At 40.0% G+C, this 18,135-nt stretch overlaps 1 protein-coding gene across 3 annotated transcripts in view; it reads left to right on the forward strand.

Moving 5' to 3' along the window:
- Positions 1-18,135, forward strand: part of LOC150081753 (2-oxoglutarate dehydrogenase complex component E1-like) — a 1,213,922-nt gene that overhangs the window by 1,169,722 nt on the left and 26,065 nt on the right. For all 3 annotated transcript variants that reach the window (XM_090378853.1, XM_090378854.1, XM_090378852.1), the window contains exon 21: positions 15,928-16,082. In XM_090378853.1, the coding sequence (XP_090234979.1) occupies positions 15,928-16,082 (155 nt within the window). The remainder of the gene's footprint in view (positions 1-15,927; positions 16,083-18,135) is intronic.

Raw genomic sequence — 18,135 nt, forward strand, 5'->3', positions numbered from 1 at the left:
TAGCTCCCTGTTAAAGCTTAATAAATTTCCAGTATCCTTTCACCGAAACACTTCTCATGTGTGGATATGAAATATTCATTCAATTTGTCAGCAAATGGAGCAGTATCCTCATCAGTTGAACCATCAAAACGAGGTGCCTTGGTAGCCAGGTGGACAGGAGCAGCAGTGCGTAGCACATGCTTCTTGATTAGACCAGGGGTTTGAGCCCGTGACCACCAAATACGGAGGATGCGGAAAGGTCAGGGAATGACCACCGCATATCCCCGGAGCAATATGGCCTTAGTTGCTAATGCTCCTAAAAACCAAATAACAAACAATAACAAACCATCAAAACGAAGAGGACCAATTTGACTCATCCTCTTCTAAAGTTTAAGTAAAGAAATCATTGCCCCTTTTCTTTGCTTCATCTGCCAAATATTTGCTGTAATCTGCCTACGCTTGCCGTCCCGTCTTTTGTGACTTGATTTCAGACTAGTTTATATCTACTATAGCTTCTATGTGACCCGATAATTTATCTACATGCCATGAACTTTTCTTCTCTGCCACGAAAGTCATCAGTTCATCCGATATCCAGTTAGGCTTATACCTTGAATAGTATTTCTTAGTAGGTATGAAAAGCCTAGTAGCTTCTATAATTAATTCCATCATCTGATTAATTCCAGTTTAGAATTTTCAGATGGTAACATCATCAGTTGATGATTCCACTGTATAGAATTTAAATACTGTCTGAGCCCACTGTAGTCACCGTTACTAAAGCAAAACCCTTTCCCTTTACCCTTGATATTTGTTACATCTTTAAGTAAATCCTAAATTAATACACAGTATGCACTGCCTCCTAGTTATTCGTTTTTCTGAAGATTCCTAATGCCTCAATAATCACTGCTGATAATCAGATCAAGAGTATTACTACCTCTTGTTCTCTCTAAAATGTTACCAGATAAAACAGTGATCCAATAAATCCACAGAAGTTTTGCTAGTCTGTGAATGACCATCCCACAATTTCCATTCAATATCTGGAAAGTTAAAATCCCCAATTTAAGACATTCTGATTTCTGTACATTTCTTTGTTATGTTCAACAGAGTCATTAGTTTTATAATGCACTCCTACTCTCATTTTTGCTTTCTCAGTACTTATGTCACACTAAACTGACTTAACATTGCACTGGCCACCCATGTCAACTGGGTGCACTGCCTTAGATCTTATGCTTCTTAACTAAGAGTATAAACCCTCTTCTCCCTATCATGTGTGTCCTTTCTGTATACATTATACCTCTATATTCAAATACTGCATGTCTCTGAAATCCCAACATTGTCTGCATTTGATACCCTGGCCAGCACTTCAAATTCATCAAATTTATTTACTATACTTCTAGCATCGGTATACTTTCACTTATTTTTTCTCCTAACACACCCATGTATTTACTTGTTCCATGATGACTCGGCAGTCCTTGAAATCCCCAACACCTTGGTTTCAAGGCTGCTGCTTGTTCCAGTAGAAGCACCTCTGTCTGCATTTATTGTTAATATTAGTCTGTGTATCCTGACAAGCTAGCAGTTTTCTGGCCCCCCTAACACTACCTCGATAGCGTCAGCAAATATTCTTGTAACCTTTCTATTTAAGTGTGTCCCAACCCTGTTGAAGCAGTCTCTCCTGTTAACAAGCACAGGCCACACATTGAAAAATTCTATCCCATGAGCCTTGCGTAATCCCTCCAGTGATTGACAATTCTCTCATCATATACTCCCTCCTATTGAGTCTGAGTAGAAAAGCTTTCAAATTTACGTCTAACTCGTGACTTTTTTTTAATAATGCCGTCTACTTGTTAAATAATCTGCAGATCTCCTACTCTTAAGTTAGTGCTAATTTGTATAATGATATCACCTTTTGTACCCTTAAAAGATAATATCTGCTCTACGTTTCCACCTTTTGTCCCAGGAGACATACCCTGGTTTTATTCCATATATCCTTTTTGCACAATATATTTGCCATTTTCCTGACAGTAAAGTCTACTTTAGTCACAGCATCATTTTTTTTTCAGAGTTCAGTAAATTATTTATTAATGGTACTGATGAATGTATATCGAGCTTACTGTCTGACTTTGAAGATGATACAATGGTTAGCAGTGTGGTTAACAGTAGTAATTAAGTTATACTGCTGCAACAAGACCTAGAAAATTTAGGCAGATAGGCTGAGAAATGGCATTTGAAGTTTATTATTGACAAATGCTAGGTACTGCTTATGGGTAGCAGTAATCACATATTAACTTACCAACTGTGTGGTACTGCAACCAAGTTCATGAAAGATGAAATAGAATTTGGGGGGGTATTTTTTAATTATGTATGAAGTTTTCTGAGCAATGCAGATAGTTTGTCTGGACAAAAGAAAAACATTCTATATCATTTACGGAACCCCATGAACTGCCTGGACAGCTCATGGGGTTTTGTATATGATATACAGAGTTTTTCTACAATGGGTAGGGAATGAATGATTATTCCATTGTATAAATCAATGGTCACGTCACTTCTAGAGTACTGCATTACAGGTCTGGAGGCCTCATTTTTGGAAGCATGTAGAGCTGCTGGAACAGCTAGAGAAATGGGCATCAAGATTGGTGAGGTGGAATAAAGGGCTTCTCTTCAAAAGAATGGCTTCAGTTCTGCAAATTGCAACATCTGGAGACTAGGCACCTGTGAATTTATCTGATTTAGGTGTTTAAGGCTTTGATTGGATTGAGCAAGCTCAATGATAATGGAATTCTTCCTCTTGCTGAGGTTAACCCCCATAAGGCGGCATAAATTCAAATTGAGCAAGAATGGTTGCAGACTAGATTTTTAGAAGTTTGCCATCAGCCATCTGGTGGTTGATTCTCCCTCCTATTGTGTCTGGGCAGAATTGCAGACACTCTCAAATTCAACATTAACTCACTGCTTTTTTTCAACATTGACCTGTACTTCTTAAGTAATTCCTTCCTGTGGCAGCAGAACATTATCACCTTTTGTGCCCTTAAAAGATAATATCTGCTCTTCTTAATGCTCTGTTTATTGAGCTCTCAAAAACCCACACAAGAAACCCAGTCAGCTGCCACTCCAATATTAATAACTCCTAGCACTTCACCACTATCGAAACCAAGTGGGAAAAAAAAGTTTGAAAAACCTGAATTGCCACTAATAACACCAGAAAAAATGGACGTAGAAGATAAGGAGGTACCAGACAACTCAAGCCTTGGAACTCTTGACAAAGAAGAGGAAGAAATGGATACAGACCAACACCCATTCTTTCCAAAGAAAGAAAACTACAGGACTGAAAAAATAAAGGCCTCAGCCCTTCGGAAGCCATCAGACAGACCACAAAAATCTAAATAATGATCACAGAAAAATGTTTACAGTGGAACTGCCATGGATTCCTTCAGAATTGTTATGACACCAAGGCCCTCTTCCGTAAGCTCGACCCAACATGCTTTTGCTTACAGGAGACCTATTTTAAGGCTGATGAAGACCCTTACTTGTGTAATTGCTCTATTATTCGTAAAAACAGAGGTGGGGTTGGACCTGCCCATGGAGGAGGTGCCATCCTTGTGGGTAACCATACCCCTTTTCAAGCTATGCCACTTACCACTTAGATGCAGCTTATAGGCAGTAGCAGTTTGCATAGGGGTAGGGTTTCTATTCCCTATGATGATCTCATTCAGCAGTTGCCATCCCCTTTTCTATTACTAGGAGATTTCATCAGACATAGTACTCTGTGTGTGATAGTGCTGACATCAACAAAAAAGGGGTTGGATTGTTGAGCTTATGCTAGAAAACAATGATCTGGCCCTTCTGAATGTGGGATCTGACACTTTCTTCCACATGCCTACCCATATATTTACTGCAATCGACCTCTCTGTATGCTCCCATTCTGTCCTCTATTTGTGCATTGGAGGTTGAAGACAACCTTTATGGTAGTGATCACTTCCCTGTGATATTGACCATTGCCAAGTGAGACGATGCCACCCGTCTAGGATACTAAGGTGGAAGATCGATCACTATGACTGGAATGCTGCAGTTATGTACAGCACAGAAAGTATTGTCCAAGCAGCGGCAATTGCAATTCCGAAGACATCGACATGATTTCCACATTTCCCAAAACCATGCTGGAATCATTTTTCTGATCATGCCTTTAATGCTATCAGATGTGCCTGCAAAATCTAATTGCTTCCCATTACTTTTTACGATGTCACATATGGTTTGGTCACCAACATTATAATGGTCATTAAAAGTTTGAAAACGGCGCGTCCATTTTCAAACTTTTGAATAATTTCAAGTTTTTGTTCAATTGAAAGCACAACTCTGTTGCATTTACCCATCAGTTTCACGATTTCTAAACAAAAAAATAGTTACTATAAAAAAAATTTCAACACTCCTGCCATAAAACAGTGAAATAAACCCACTTCTTGTGGTGTGAAGGAACACAATAATACATGCGACTCGGTAAAACAAACTATACATTTGTTCTCTTTCTATTGTTTATTTGAGCGGTGTGTATGAAGACAGTCGGGGGGTTGCAGGATAATATTTACATTCATCTCCCAATCACGTCTTATAATGCCTCTTCTTGTCACTTATTTACAACTTGCAAAACCTATTCTATTTATTTCTTGAATTTTATGATTTCTGGCGGTTATTTTTTTTACTTTGTAGTCTTGAAATGATTCTGTTAATTCGATTCTGGTAAATTGAGTCTGCTGTACTTAAGGACTCTTTTAATTATTTCTTAGTCTAATGGGTGTGCCCCTGCCAGGACCTGCAGAGTAGTTGTACTGACAGTGCAGTATGCCTTTGTGATGGTTAGGAATATATTTCTCTGTTTGGAGTGTAACATTCTTTTATTCTTGTGTAAAGTGGCTCTATAGTACCATGTGATTTCGCCATAGGTAATACCTGGAAGGAAAATTGCCTCATAAATAAGAGCAAGTATCTTCCTTTTTAAATCCGAGTGTGTGTGGCTGATTCTAGCAATCATACCAGCATAGTTTTAGTTAAGTTCACCAGTGGATAGAAAGTTAACTTATTGTAAAATATTATACTTAATTTATTTCAATTCTGTAACTACAGCCATCTCACCTTATTTTAAGCTGTGGATGTCTATTCAAATTACCATTTCACAAAACTGATTTGATTTTACTGCTGGATATTGTTAGATTGTATACCTTTGCCCATTGCTGGGTACTGATTGAGTATTAATCTTATGTTAACACATTTTCAAGTAGTGGAAAAGATTTCCTTTTGAAAACAGTTATTGTATAGTTGCAGTAGATAGCTTGGTGCAGATAGCTTTTAGGTTCTTTTACCATTTCTGTTTCAATAATCATTTCTTGGACATTTGTTATTTTAGTTGCTGGCTCTTTCCTCCCAGGTGTTAGTAGCTTGGCCAACCTCAAAGTTTGTGGTGTTTACCACTCACCCTTTGACAGCTTGTTGTTACCAATATAGTGGACCTCTGCTTTATGATATTAATCTATTCTAGTGACACCATTGTATTGTATAAATATCGTAATGTGAACCCAATAACACATTGTTTTTTGGTAATTTTTTCAAGACCTCAGAAGTTGATTTTTTGCTATAGAACTAAGCTATTTATCTCTCTAAAAGATGATTTTTATAATGGAAATTGTAAATATTGATTTAAAAAATTGATTACAACTAATATATTGATTGAAGCACAAAACAAATACTCACTTCAACTAAAGGATGCAAAAACAAAACATGCGGCCAACATGTTTACAATTGCTGCTATTGACTGAGAGGGAGGACCACGTGGTCCAGTCGGAGACAATCGTAAGCCCATCCCATCATAAAGTGAAATAAGTAGGTGCCAGTTAACATGATCACTGGTTAATGGAATCAGCCACTTTAATTACAAAAAATCAAAAAACCAATTCAAATTATTAAAATGCATTACACTTTCATCTTTATCATATGTTCGGTTATAAGAATCAATTTTGAATGCCTTTGTGATATTTTTCTAAAGCCCATTTCTGGAGATCACTGCCAGAAATTGGCTCCAGAAATACCATAAAATAGTAAAAACAATTTGCAGTTTCCTGTTTAATGGGCTTTTCTGTTAGTGAAACCTTCTTCTTCTTCTTCTTTGGTCCTTAGCTGGCAGCTGGGGGAGGCGGTTGGCCACGCAACCAGTATGCTGCTGTAGGTGCCGCAGGGTTTCGGACTTGCTCTGTGATGTTCTTCCATACCTTACGATCCATGGCTTCAGTCCTGGCCTGGTTAAGGTCGAGACGTCGGCTCTTCAAGTCATCTTCCACTTGCTTGGCCCACGTTTTCCTAGGCGCGGTCCGTTGGATGCTCCATTGGGTGGGTCGTTGTCTCCAAAGGAGTGTGGATGGTATTCTGTTCGTGCCCATTCTACATACGTGGCCAAACCATCTGAGCCTTCGCTTCTGGATTTGGTCGGCAATGGTTGGTTGCTGTTGGCATCTGGCGCGGATGGTATCATTAGTGATGCGGTCGCGAAGAGAGATGCCCAAGATCTGCCGCAGGCATCGCATTTGGAATACCTCAAGTTTGTTCAAATCTAACTTGAGACAAATCCATGTTTCCGATCCGTAAAGAAGAATGGGCAGGATCAAAGTCCGGAAGAGTCGGATTTTAGTCTTTGTGGAAATGTTGGTCCTCTTCCACAGACACCATTTGAGCGAGGCGAACGCAGTGGCCGCCTGTCCAATTCTGCTGTGAATTTCCATGGTGGATGCAACTTTCTTCTCCTGGACCAGCGACCCAAGGTATTTAAAGTCCTGCACTTGCTCGATCTGGACGCCTTCGAGATAGATGGTGGCTTGCGACCCATCTGTTGTCAGGGCCTTTGTCTTACCAGCATTGATCTTCAAACCATATGGCCGGGCAATGCGGGCAATGTCGTAGAGGATTTCCGTGGCTTCAGCGTCGTTACCGGCAAGGATAGCACTATCATCAGCAAACATCAGGTCAGTCACATAGTGATCCTTGTCATATTGTATGCCCTGTCTGTTTCTGAATGCTTGCCTCATAATGGCATCGACCACGATGTTCAAAAGCAACGGGGAGGCTACATCCCCTTGGCGGACTCCAGTTTGAATGGTAAATTCCTCAGATAAATCGTTCTGGATGCGCACCTGGCTGGTTAAACCGTTGTATGCAGTTTGGAGGAGTGTGATGACTTTTCGAGGTACATGTTCAACCTCTAGTAGTTTCCATAAGGCAGGCCGGTGGACACAGTCGAAAGCAGACTTAAAGTCAATGAAAACAATGACGGTTCGCTGTCCACACCGGATCCTCTCCTCCATCAGCTGACGAATGGCAAAGATTTGATCACAGCATCCTCGCCCGGGTCTAAATCCTGCCTGTTCTTCTCGACTGGTTTGCTCGCGATGTTTTTGCAGTCTTGACTGGATAATCTTCATAAAGACCTTTCCAATGATGGAAAGGAGGCTGATGCCACGGTAGTTCTTGCAGTCCCGGTTATCACCTTTCTTGTGGATCGGTATGATAATGGCTTTCCTCCATGTTAACGGAATTTGTTCAGTGCACCAGATGGTTTTGAGGAGTGAGTGTAGTCGGCGAAGCAGTACATCTCCCCCGGCTTTGATCGCTTCTGTGGTGACTTGGTCCACTCCTGGTGCCTTGCCATTCTTCAGGGATTGTATGGCTGCTTTCACTTCTTCTACTGTAGGCTCAACATCGACCATGGAGACCTCAGGGGGGTCGATCGAGAGTGCTGTTGCTGGCGGTCCCTGAGGTGGGTCGTGATTATACAGAGCTTTGAAGAATTCACTCCACCGTTGCAGGCGTTCGGATGGTGATCGCACGAAGGTCCCATCAGCATTCTTGATGTTGTCACTAGTCAATTTAGTCTTTCCACTCAGACATCTGAGGGTGCGGTAGAGAGTGCGGTACTCGTTTTTGGATGCCGCCACTTCAAGATCGTCTGCCACTTGGTTCCAGTATGCTTCTCTTTCTGCTGTCATTCTTTGTCGGACTTCTCGGTTTAGCTGCCGGTACCGTTCAAAGTCGACCAACTTTGCCTGTTTCCGTTTGTCCACGAGGTCGAGGCACTCATCTGATATCCATGGTTGCGTTCGACGTCGGGCAGGTGGACATAGGGGCTTGGCACATTCCAGGATGGCATCAGAGATCTGCTTTTCTTCTTCATTTATATCCTCGGGCACGGCCAGCATCTCGAAGCGGTTGGATAGGGCGATCTGATATGCCTGTTTGTTGGCAGCATTCATTAGCTGCCTCCAGTCCAGCTTGGCTGACCGAGATGATCTTTTTGCATGCCGTAATTTGAGCTGCACCTTAGCCCGGATGAGGTAATGATCAGATCCGCAATCAGATCCCCTCATGGCACGAACATCGTGAGTGATGAGCGAAATCTGGCATTGATCAAAATGTAGTCCAGGATTGCTGAGTCCTTGCCAGATGGATTTCGCCATGTAAGTTGATGTTTTTGAGGGTGCTGGAAATGGCTGTTTCCAATGATCAGGTTGTTAGATGCGGCAAAGGACAACAAACGTAGTCTGTTGTCATTGATCTTCCCATGGCCAAACTTGCCCATTGTTGTTTCCCAACCAGATCTGTCCACGCCAATATGGGCATTAAAATCCCCTGCGAGGATGATCACTTCTGTCTGCGGAATTGAATCCAGCGTATGTTGGAGCTGGTTGTAGAAGTCATTCTTGGTCGGGTCCAGGCTAGTCTCAGTTGGCGCATAGGCGGAGATAATATGGGTCTTGATGGTGCCCTTGACAGTAAGGACTGCCAGGCGGTCCGATATTGGTTGGAAAGCGATCACACTACTGGTGGCCTGAGCATCGACCATAAAGCCCACTCCTGCTTCTCGTTTCTTGCCACCAGAGTAGAATAGCATAACCGCTTTGTTAGGTGCTGGTGGTTGGATGATCATCATTCCAGACCCGGTGAGCCTTAATTCAGATAATGCTGCAATTGATATCTTGCACCTAAGTAGTTCTTGGGCAATGATTTCCTTTTGTCCAACGTGGTGCCCCGTTCGAACATTCCATTCGCCAATGTTAATTGTCCTTTTCGGCGTAGTAAGCTTATTGCTGTGGCCAGTGATCCACTAGTGAAACCTATTATAAACCAGAAGTAAACTGGATCTTATTGCATATGCGATAATACCGATAGCTGGAATGTTGTAGTTTTTACGTTATTAGGGTGAAATGTGTTTCCCCTTCCCCTTCAATCATATACGTGAAACAACGTAAGGAAGGGCCGAGGTGTGGTACACACCACACCACATGGAGCAATGCTACCCCTCTATGTTACCAGGCAATACTAGATAACACAGAGGGGCGGTGCAATATGATCACTTTGCTAATTGGAGGCTTAAAGTGGAGGAACCCATATTTAGTCTCAAGAGCTCACTTCCGGTCAACCCTTCTTCCATCATGCAGTATGACTGATAACTTTTGAGATTATGATGAACATCATGGCGAGATCCAATCTTCCTTACATTTCGAGAGTACAGCTCTAAAACGGTGTTCGCACGACGGCCGTTAGTTAGTACACTGGACTGAACCTATTGGTAACTCTTTAGGAGGCTTCCAGATCACTTAGTGTATAATCTTGCTAACTCTACTCTGTCAGATAGCTACTGGAGGGAGTCCTAGTAGTGTGTATGCGGGGGGGGATGTTATGTCAAGGATCTGGGTATATTCTTACCATGTGTATGCCATATCCAAAAATTTCATTACTTCATACAGCATGTTCCCTCCCCCCACTTTTTCTTACTATTGAATACACCATGAATTGTCAAACTAATCGAGTAAGCTTATCTGAGAAAAGATCTAAACCTCCCAAACACATCCTAGTTCATTTCACAAATATACATGGTCTCATTTCTAATTTCAATAATGTCAATTTGCACTTGCAATCTGCCAAACCCCATGTACTTTTTCTGAAAAAATCTCAGTTATCGATTGATTCAACTACTGCTCATCTCAGTTGCCCAAATTATTCACTGTATGATTCCTTTCCCCTCAAAGGTGGTATTTGTGCAATTGTACGTTCCGATATTCAATGTCAGAGACTTGGTAATTTGGAATCTCCTCTTTTCGATCTTCTCTGGCTTAAAATCTCTCTACTTCATTGTGTCAAATTCATCTGTTGTCTCTACCATTCTCCCAACTCCACTAATCATTTGGAGCTTTTTGACTTTCTCCAGTACAACTTCCCTAACAGTGAGGTAATTTTCCTTGGTGATTTTAATGTTTACAACTTCAGCTGGCTTCCGTTTTCTAGTCACACCGACCCAGCTGTTCGAGATGCTCAGACTTTTGCAATTACTAATGACCTTGCACAGATTATTCATTTACCTACAAGAATAACAGACAATCCTACCATACAGCCACCACGCTTGATCTTTTTCTCACAAAAAACCCTTCTAAATACACGGTCATAGTGAGTGGTCCTTTAGGCACCTCAGATCACAACTTGATGATTGTCTCTTCTCCAATGAGCCTTTATCTCATGGCTATTCCCAACCTCGTGTTGTTTGGCATTACAAGAATGCAAAATGGAATGACCTGCGAAATTTCCTTTCTTCTTTTTGTTGGTCAGATTATTGTTTCAAAACTTCTGATGTCAACGTTTGCTCAGATCATGTCAGTGAAGTTATTATTTCAGGAATGGAATCCTCTATCTCACACTCCACTTTAAAATCTTCTCCTGTATCTAAACCTTGGTTTTCCAATAAATGTGCTAAGGCTGTTCAGGAGAAGAAGGTTGCATAACGTAATTGGCTTGTTTCTAATTCTTCAGTTTCATTTTCTGCTTAAACCAATGCTCGCAATAATTGTAAAGTAGTTATTAATCAGTCCAAACTAGAGTTTGAACAGGCTAAGAGTAGAAAACTTGCTTCTTTTCTTGCCCTAATGGGAGCCGAATATTCTGGTCTCTTGCCAAAGCTATTGGCCGCAACTTTTGCCCATCTCTGCTCCCACCTCTGTCCAAACCAGATAGTTCTGTTGTCACTTCAGCCAAGGATAAAGCTGACCTGTTAGCATCCCATTTTTCTTCCAACTCTTTTATTATTGATCTTGGTAAAACACCTCCCACCATTCCCAACATGCTCCGTTCAACGCCTCCTGTGGTCTTCCGTCAAAAGGATGTCAGAAGGATTTTGACGAATCTTGATGCTAAGAAAGCTCCAGGTCCCGATGGTATTTCTTCAGTTGTTCTCAAAACCTGTGTTCCCGAACTTACTCCTATTCTTTGCCGCCTTTTTTTTACTTTCTTATTCCAAAGGTGTTTTTCCTTCTGCTTGGAAATTTTCTCATATCCAGCCAGTTCCTAAAAAGATTGACAAATCCCTTCTGTCCAGTTATCGTCCCATTGCAATTACTTCTACTCTTTCTAAAGTAATGGAGAAGTCAATTAACCGCCAACTCTTAAACTGCCTAGAAACCTTCCGTCTGATCAACGATCGCCAGTATGGATTCCGTCAGTGTCAATCCATTGGTGATATTCGGGCTTACGTTACCCATTTATGGACAAATCCAATGGAAAGGTTCAGTGAAACATAAGTAGTTGCTCTTGACATCCCAAAGGCTTTCGATTGTGTTTGGCAATTTTTTTTTTTTTTTTTATGTAAATCCCAAACATGAGAAGTATTAGAACCTATAATACTTAGTACCGTGCTTGGGTTGTAGGTTGAGAAGATGAAAGAAGATATTTGTTGATATTGGACTTGAACTTTTGTAGACTGTAATTTTCCGGAAATACGTATGAAGGAAAGTTGTTCCAGAAAACGGTAGTTGAATGAATAAACGAGGAAAACAAAAAGTTGGTACTGTGAGTTTGTAGTTGGACTGTAAATGGATGTTGGCTAGTGGCTGCATGTGTTCGATCTGTTTTGAAAGAGCGAGTGGGAATTATAGAGGCCAATTCAGAAGAACAATGCCCATGGAAGTATATGTAGCAGAGGCATACAGCAGAAACAGTACTAAAATGGGTATATGAGACAGGGAGTGGAGAGACTCTGTTAGAGAAGAATCTTTGATTAACCTAATTGCCTTCTTCTGAATAGAATAAAGAAGCCTGAGAGAGGTTTTGGTGGCACCACACAGATATGGGAACAGTAGGGCAGATTTGCGATTTATACAGTGAGCAACTGTTTGGAAGAAAAGTAACCCTGAGAGCGAAAGAGAAAACCAAGTTTTTTAGATGCAGAGGAAGCAATATTTGTAATGTGCTTGTGCCAAGAGAGATTTGAAGTCAGGGGTAATCCCCAAAAGAGATATATCATTTTGCCTAGAAATCGGAGTGTCACCAAAGATAAGCATAGGAGCAGAAGAATTCTTTTGCGAAATATATGACAAGACTGAGTTTTAGAGGGATAGAAATCAACTCAGTTTCCTTTGCCCCACTGGAGAATTACCTGAAGATCGGCATTTAAGGAATTGGTAGTAGATTTTCGAGAAGGTGAAGCTGATTGATCATGGCTAGGTTTCTCAAAATGGAATGTGGAATGCAATGTGCTATCATTGGCAAAACTATGAATGGGATTTCCAGTCAATGGAAGAAGGTCGTTAATATATAAGAGGAAAAGACCTTTTCCTCTTGTTTAGAAGACCTTTACGCCAGACACGATCAAAACCTTTGAGATGTCAAGAGCAACTCCTTGGTTTCACTGAATCTTTCCATTTAATTAGGCCATAAATGGGTAACATAAGCCAGTGGACCGACACAGACGGAATCCATACTGCCGATCGTTGATCAGACGGAAGGTTTCTAGGCAGTTTAAGAGTTGGCGGTTAATTGACTTCTCCATTACTTTAGAAAGAGTAGAAATAATTGCAATGTGACGATAATTGGATGGGAGGGATTTGTCACCCTTTTTAGGAACTAGTTCGATATGAGCAAATTTCCAAGCAGAAGGAAAAACACCTTTAGAATAAAAAAATGAAAAAAGCGACATAGAACAGAAGTAAGTTCTGGAGCACAGGTTTTGAGAACAAGTGGAAAAATACCATCAGGACCTGGAGCTTTCTTAGCAGCAAGATTCGTCAAAATCCTTCTGACATTCTTTTGATGGAAGACCACAGGAGGCATTGAATGGAGCGTGTTGGGAATGGTGGGAAGTGTTTTCCCAAGATCATTAATACATGAGTTGGAAGAAAAATGGGATGCAAACAGGTCAGCTTTATCCTAGGTTAAAGTCACAACAGAACTGTCTAGTTTGGACAGAGGTGGGAACAGAGATGGGCAAAAGTTGCGGCCAATAGCTTTGGGAAGAGACCAGAATATTCGGCTACCATTAGGGCAAGAAGCAAGTTTTCTACTCTTAGGCTGTTCAAAATCTAGTTTAGACTAATCAATAACTGCTTTACAATTGTTGCAAGCTTTGGTGTAGGCAGAAAATTAAACTGAAGAATCAGAAACAAGTCAGTTACGATATGCAACATTCTTCTCTTGAACAGCCTTAGTACATTTATTGGAAAACTAAGGTTTAGATAAAAGACGAGATTTTAAAGTGGCGTGTGGGATAAAGGAGTCCATTCCTGCAAGAATAATTTCACTGATACGATCTGAGCAAATGTTGACTTCAGAAGTTTTGAAACAGTAATCCGACCAAGGAAAAGAAGAAAAGAAATCTTGCATGTCATCCCATTTTGCATTCTTGTAATGCCAAACAAAATAAGGTTGGGAATAACCATGAGGTAAAGGCTCCATTGGAGAAGAGACAATCACCAAGTTGTGATCTGAAGTGCCTAAAGGGCCTCTCACTTCGACCATGTACTTAGAAGGGTTTTTTGTGAGAAAAAGATCAAGCGTATTGGCTGTATGATTAGGATTGTCTGGTATTCTTGTAGGTAAATGAACAATCTCTGCAAGGTCATTAGTAATTGCAAAAGCCTCGGCATCTCGACCAGCTGGGTCGGTGTGACTAGAAAATGGAAGCTAGCTGGAGTTGTGAACATTAAAATGTTAACAACTTTCTCCAGTCCAACTTTCCTAACCTCACTGTTAGGAAAGTTGGACTGGAGAAAGTCAAGTTGCAAAGAGAGGAAGTCAAAGAGCTCCAAGTGATTAGTGGAATTGGGAGAACTGTAGAGACAACAGATGAATTTGACACAATGAGGTAGAGAGATTTTAAGTCAGAGGAGATTCCAAATTTCCAAGTCTCTGACAGGGAATATCAGAACAGACATATGCACAAGTACCACCTTTCAGGCAAAAGGAATCATACAGCAAATAATTTGGGCATCTGAGTTGAGCAGTAGTTGAATCAACCAATAACTGAAGTCTTCTAAAAGGTCTTCTAAACAAACTTCCATCTTATGGTTTGCCAGCTGTTTTTTGTAATTGGTTATCCAGTTTTCTCTCTGGTCGCTCACTGAGGGTGATGGTAGATGACACTCTGTCTTCTAACTTCTACACTGATGCCAGTGTCTCCCAAGGTTCAGTCCTTTCCCCCACTCTTTTCCTCTTGTATATTAATGACCTTCTTCCATTGGCTGGAAATCCTATCCATAGTTTTGCCGATGATAGCACATTGTATTCCACTTTTCATTTTGAGAAACCTTGCCCTTCTCAGTCAACTTCAACTTCTTGAAAATCTGCTACCAGTTCCTTAAATGCCGATCTTCGGGTAATTCTCCAGTGGGGTAAAGACAATTTAATTGATTTCAATCCTTCTAAAACTCGGTCTTGTCTTATATCTCACAAAAAGGATTCTTCTTCTCCTCTGCTATGCTATGGTGATACTCCGATTTCTAGGAAAAATGATTTATCTCTTTTTGGGATTATCCTGACTTCTAATCTCTCTTGGCACAAGCACATTACAAATATTGCTTCTTCTGCATCTAAAAAACTTGGTTTTCTCTTTCACTCTTGTCGTTACTTTTCTTCCAAACAGCTGTTCACTCTGCACAGATCGCATATCTGCCCTACCATGGAATATTGTTCCCACATCTGGGGTGGTGCCCCCAAAACCTCTCTTGGGTTTCTTGATTCCATTCAGGGCGCCTCGGTAGCCAGGTGGGAAGGTGCAGCAGTGCGTAGCACACGCTTCTTGATTAGACCAGGGTTCGAGCCCGTCACCACCAAATACGGAGAATGCGGAAAGGTCAGGGAATGACCACCGCATATCCCGGAGCAATATGGCCTTAGTTGCTAATGCTCCTAAAAACCAAATAACTAACTGATTCCATTCAGAAGAGGGCAGTTAGGTTAATTAATGATTCATCTCTAACAGAGTCTCTCCACTAGCTGTCTCATAGACATACTGTTTCAGCTGCATGCCTCTTCTACAGATACTTCCATGGGCACTGTTCTTCTGAATTGGCTTCTATAATTCCCGCTCTCTCTCTCTCTCTCTCTTTCAAAACAGTCCGAACACGTGCTGCCACCAGCCAATATCCATTTACTGTCTAACTTCAAACTCACAGAACCAACTTTTCATCTTCCTCATTTAATCATTGAACTGCCGTTTTCTGCAAACCTTCCTTCATACGTATTTCCTGAAAATTACAATCTACAGAAGTTCAAGTCCAATGTCAACAAATATCTTCTTTCATCTTCTCAGCCTCCAACCCAAGCATGGTCCTAAGTACTATAGGTTCTAATACCTCTCGTGCTTGGGGTTTACATAAAAAAAATATATTAAAATTTTTCAGTTTCTCATTTCTAAAAGTTAGCAGGTATTATATTATTTTATGTACTTTTATTATTACAAAAAGATCATAATTAATGATGATTATAAAAATATAAACTATTGAATAAGGCTGTGTAATTCTTAACAAGTTTCTTTTAAGTAATATTTTTATTTTTGGTAATAAACCGAATATTTTATTCTGTTGTGTTTTGCATTAAAATTGAATTTTTTTTTTTTTTTTTTTTTTTTAATTTATTGAGTTGATATTTTTGCAGCTCTGTCCTTTCCCATTTGATCTGGTGAAAGAAGAAATTGAAAAATACTCTTGTGCACAGGTAGTGTGGAGTCAAGAAGAGCACAAAAACCAAGGCTTCTGGCCATACATTCAGCCACGTATGGAGACAATTATGAATCACACTCAACGAATTATGTAAGATATAAAGTAAAAAAAAAAAAAAAGAATACTTCGTTATTTTTGCATTTCTCTCATCTTTAATTTCTTATTCATTGCCCTGATACAATTAGAATTCTATTTATAATCTTTATTCATTTTTTATAGCTCTGTATCCTTCACATCACCCTATTTGCCATATGAATACCTTCCCTTTCCCTTCCAAGACTGGTGAATGGTTATTGGAAGACTACTAGGACATTCTCAAAGCAGGGCAAACATTGTTTTAATTTTAAAATGAATGACTAACAGAATAATGATAAGAAAACCTTAATTATAAAGTCATTAAGCCAACATAAAAATACCAGTGTAGATAGTAACCAAGTAGACAACTTAGAAATGATTGATTAAACTACTCGACATACAAAATGGAGAAGCATTCACACTCAATGGTTTCTACGTTCATCCTGATCTGTTTCAGTACTTATTGTGTTATAAGCCCCCAAGAGATTTGTAATCAAGCAGTTTGACCTGCGAATTAGTGCTTTCTCTTGAAGTGATAAATTGTTTCCCATTTTTTTTTTTTTTTTTTTTTTTTTTTTAAGGCCCACTAAAGCACAATCATCTAAGGTCTTAGTACAGAAATACACTTTACTAGTTTATCTACACACTTATTACTAATCCTTCCTACCTCTTGGGTACAAGGTGGTACTGCTCCTGCCTCCATTTGGCAGGGCCCAAAATCTGGTCAGGATAAGTTTTCCCATCTAGTACAGAATGGAGCAAACTGCCTTCTCTAAGACCTGGAAAGCCAGTATACAATAAAATTTCCCTTGAAAGCCAGTAAATACTAATAGTCAGTTCACAAAAACCACATCACTAAAAAACTCATAGTTTAATAATATGAAAATCACCAATTAAATATCATACAAATTATAATGAAACATGCAAGTATTATGTATAAGTATAGTGCAAAAGCATCAATAATACATAGCTAAATCTGAATTAACAGAATGTTAGCAAAACGGCATCGTTTCAAGTTATATCTCATATTGTGAATACCTTCACAACGAGTTGCCATGATATTGCACTACTCTCATATTCTGGAGTTATACTTCATAACTGTTTTGCCATCATTGCATCACTCGGGTACCTACCCACCCACCGAAGAAGGGCCATATAGTCCTGAAACGGTGCTGTCTGGGTGGTGTGGTGGTATCCATCTGAGAATAAGTAACATTAGTCTTCTGCTGAGGTTTACTTATTCGAAGTAGTGCAATATCATGGCAACTCGTGAAGATATTCACAATATGAGATATAACTTAAAACGATGCCGTTTTGCTAACATTCTGTTAATTTAGATTTGGCTATGTATTATTGATGCTTTCGCACTATACTTATACATAGTCTAAACTTTTCCATAGCTTGAGGCTTCAGCCCTAAATGCTTTATAGACATGCACGTATTATAATAATCTTATTCTTCTTAGCTTTTTCATTGCATATGTATCAATCACTGCTTTTATTATTTTTTTCCGATAACTCATTTGGCCCTTCTAAGCATATCTTCATGCAATCTTGCAATATTACAGTAGGTGCCACCGTAGCCAGGTGGGCAGGAGCAGCAGTGCTTATCATGCACTTCTTGATTAGACCAAGGTTCAAGCCCGTGACCACCAAATACTGAGGATGCAGAAAGGTCAGAGAACGACCACCGCATATGCCCGGAGCAATATGGCCTTAGTTGCTAATGCTCCTAAAAACCAAATAATAAACGAATATTACGGTATCGATACATATATAATAAAAAGATTATAGTGTATTGTTTATAGACTGTGGTCAAACCATCTTGTTTGGGGTATACAAAAGAAGGATTAGCAACAAGTAGACTCTTGCTGTGAAAAAATAAAATAAAGGGAATCTAAAAACCATAAAGCAGAATTGCTCACAATTGAAATAGTGGCTGCAGTAGACTCCTCTGCCCAGACATTGTTTAGCCCTTCCTCTCAAAGCCACGGGACACTTTCTAATTACAATAGCATCCATCACTAAGGGACCAATTCAGGTGAACCTATTCACGGCCTACAATCCAG

This window comes from Mastigoproctus giganteus, chromosome 8, assembly GCF_048544385.1.
Source record: "Mastigoproctus giganteus isolate SK-2022 chromosome 8, ASM4854438v1, whole genome shotgun sequence".
Lineage (NCBI taxonomy): Eukaryota > Metazoa > Arthropoda > Arachnida > Uropygi > Thelyphonidae > Mastigoproctus > Mastigoproctus giganteus.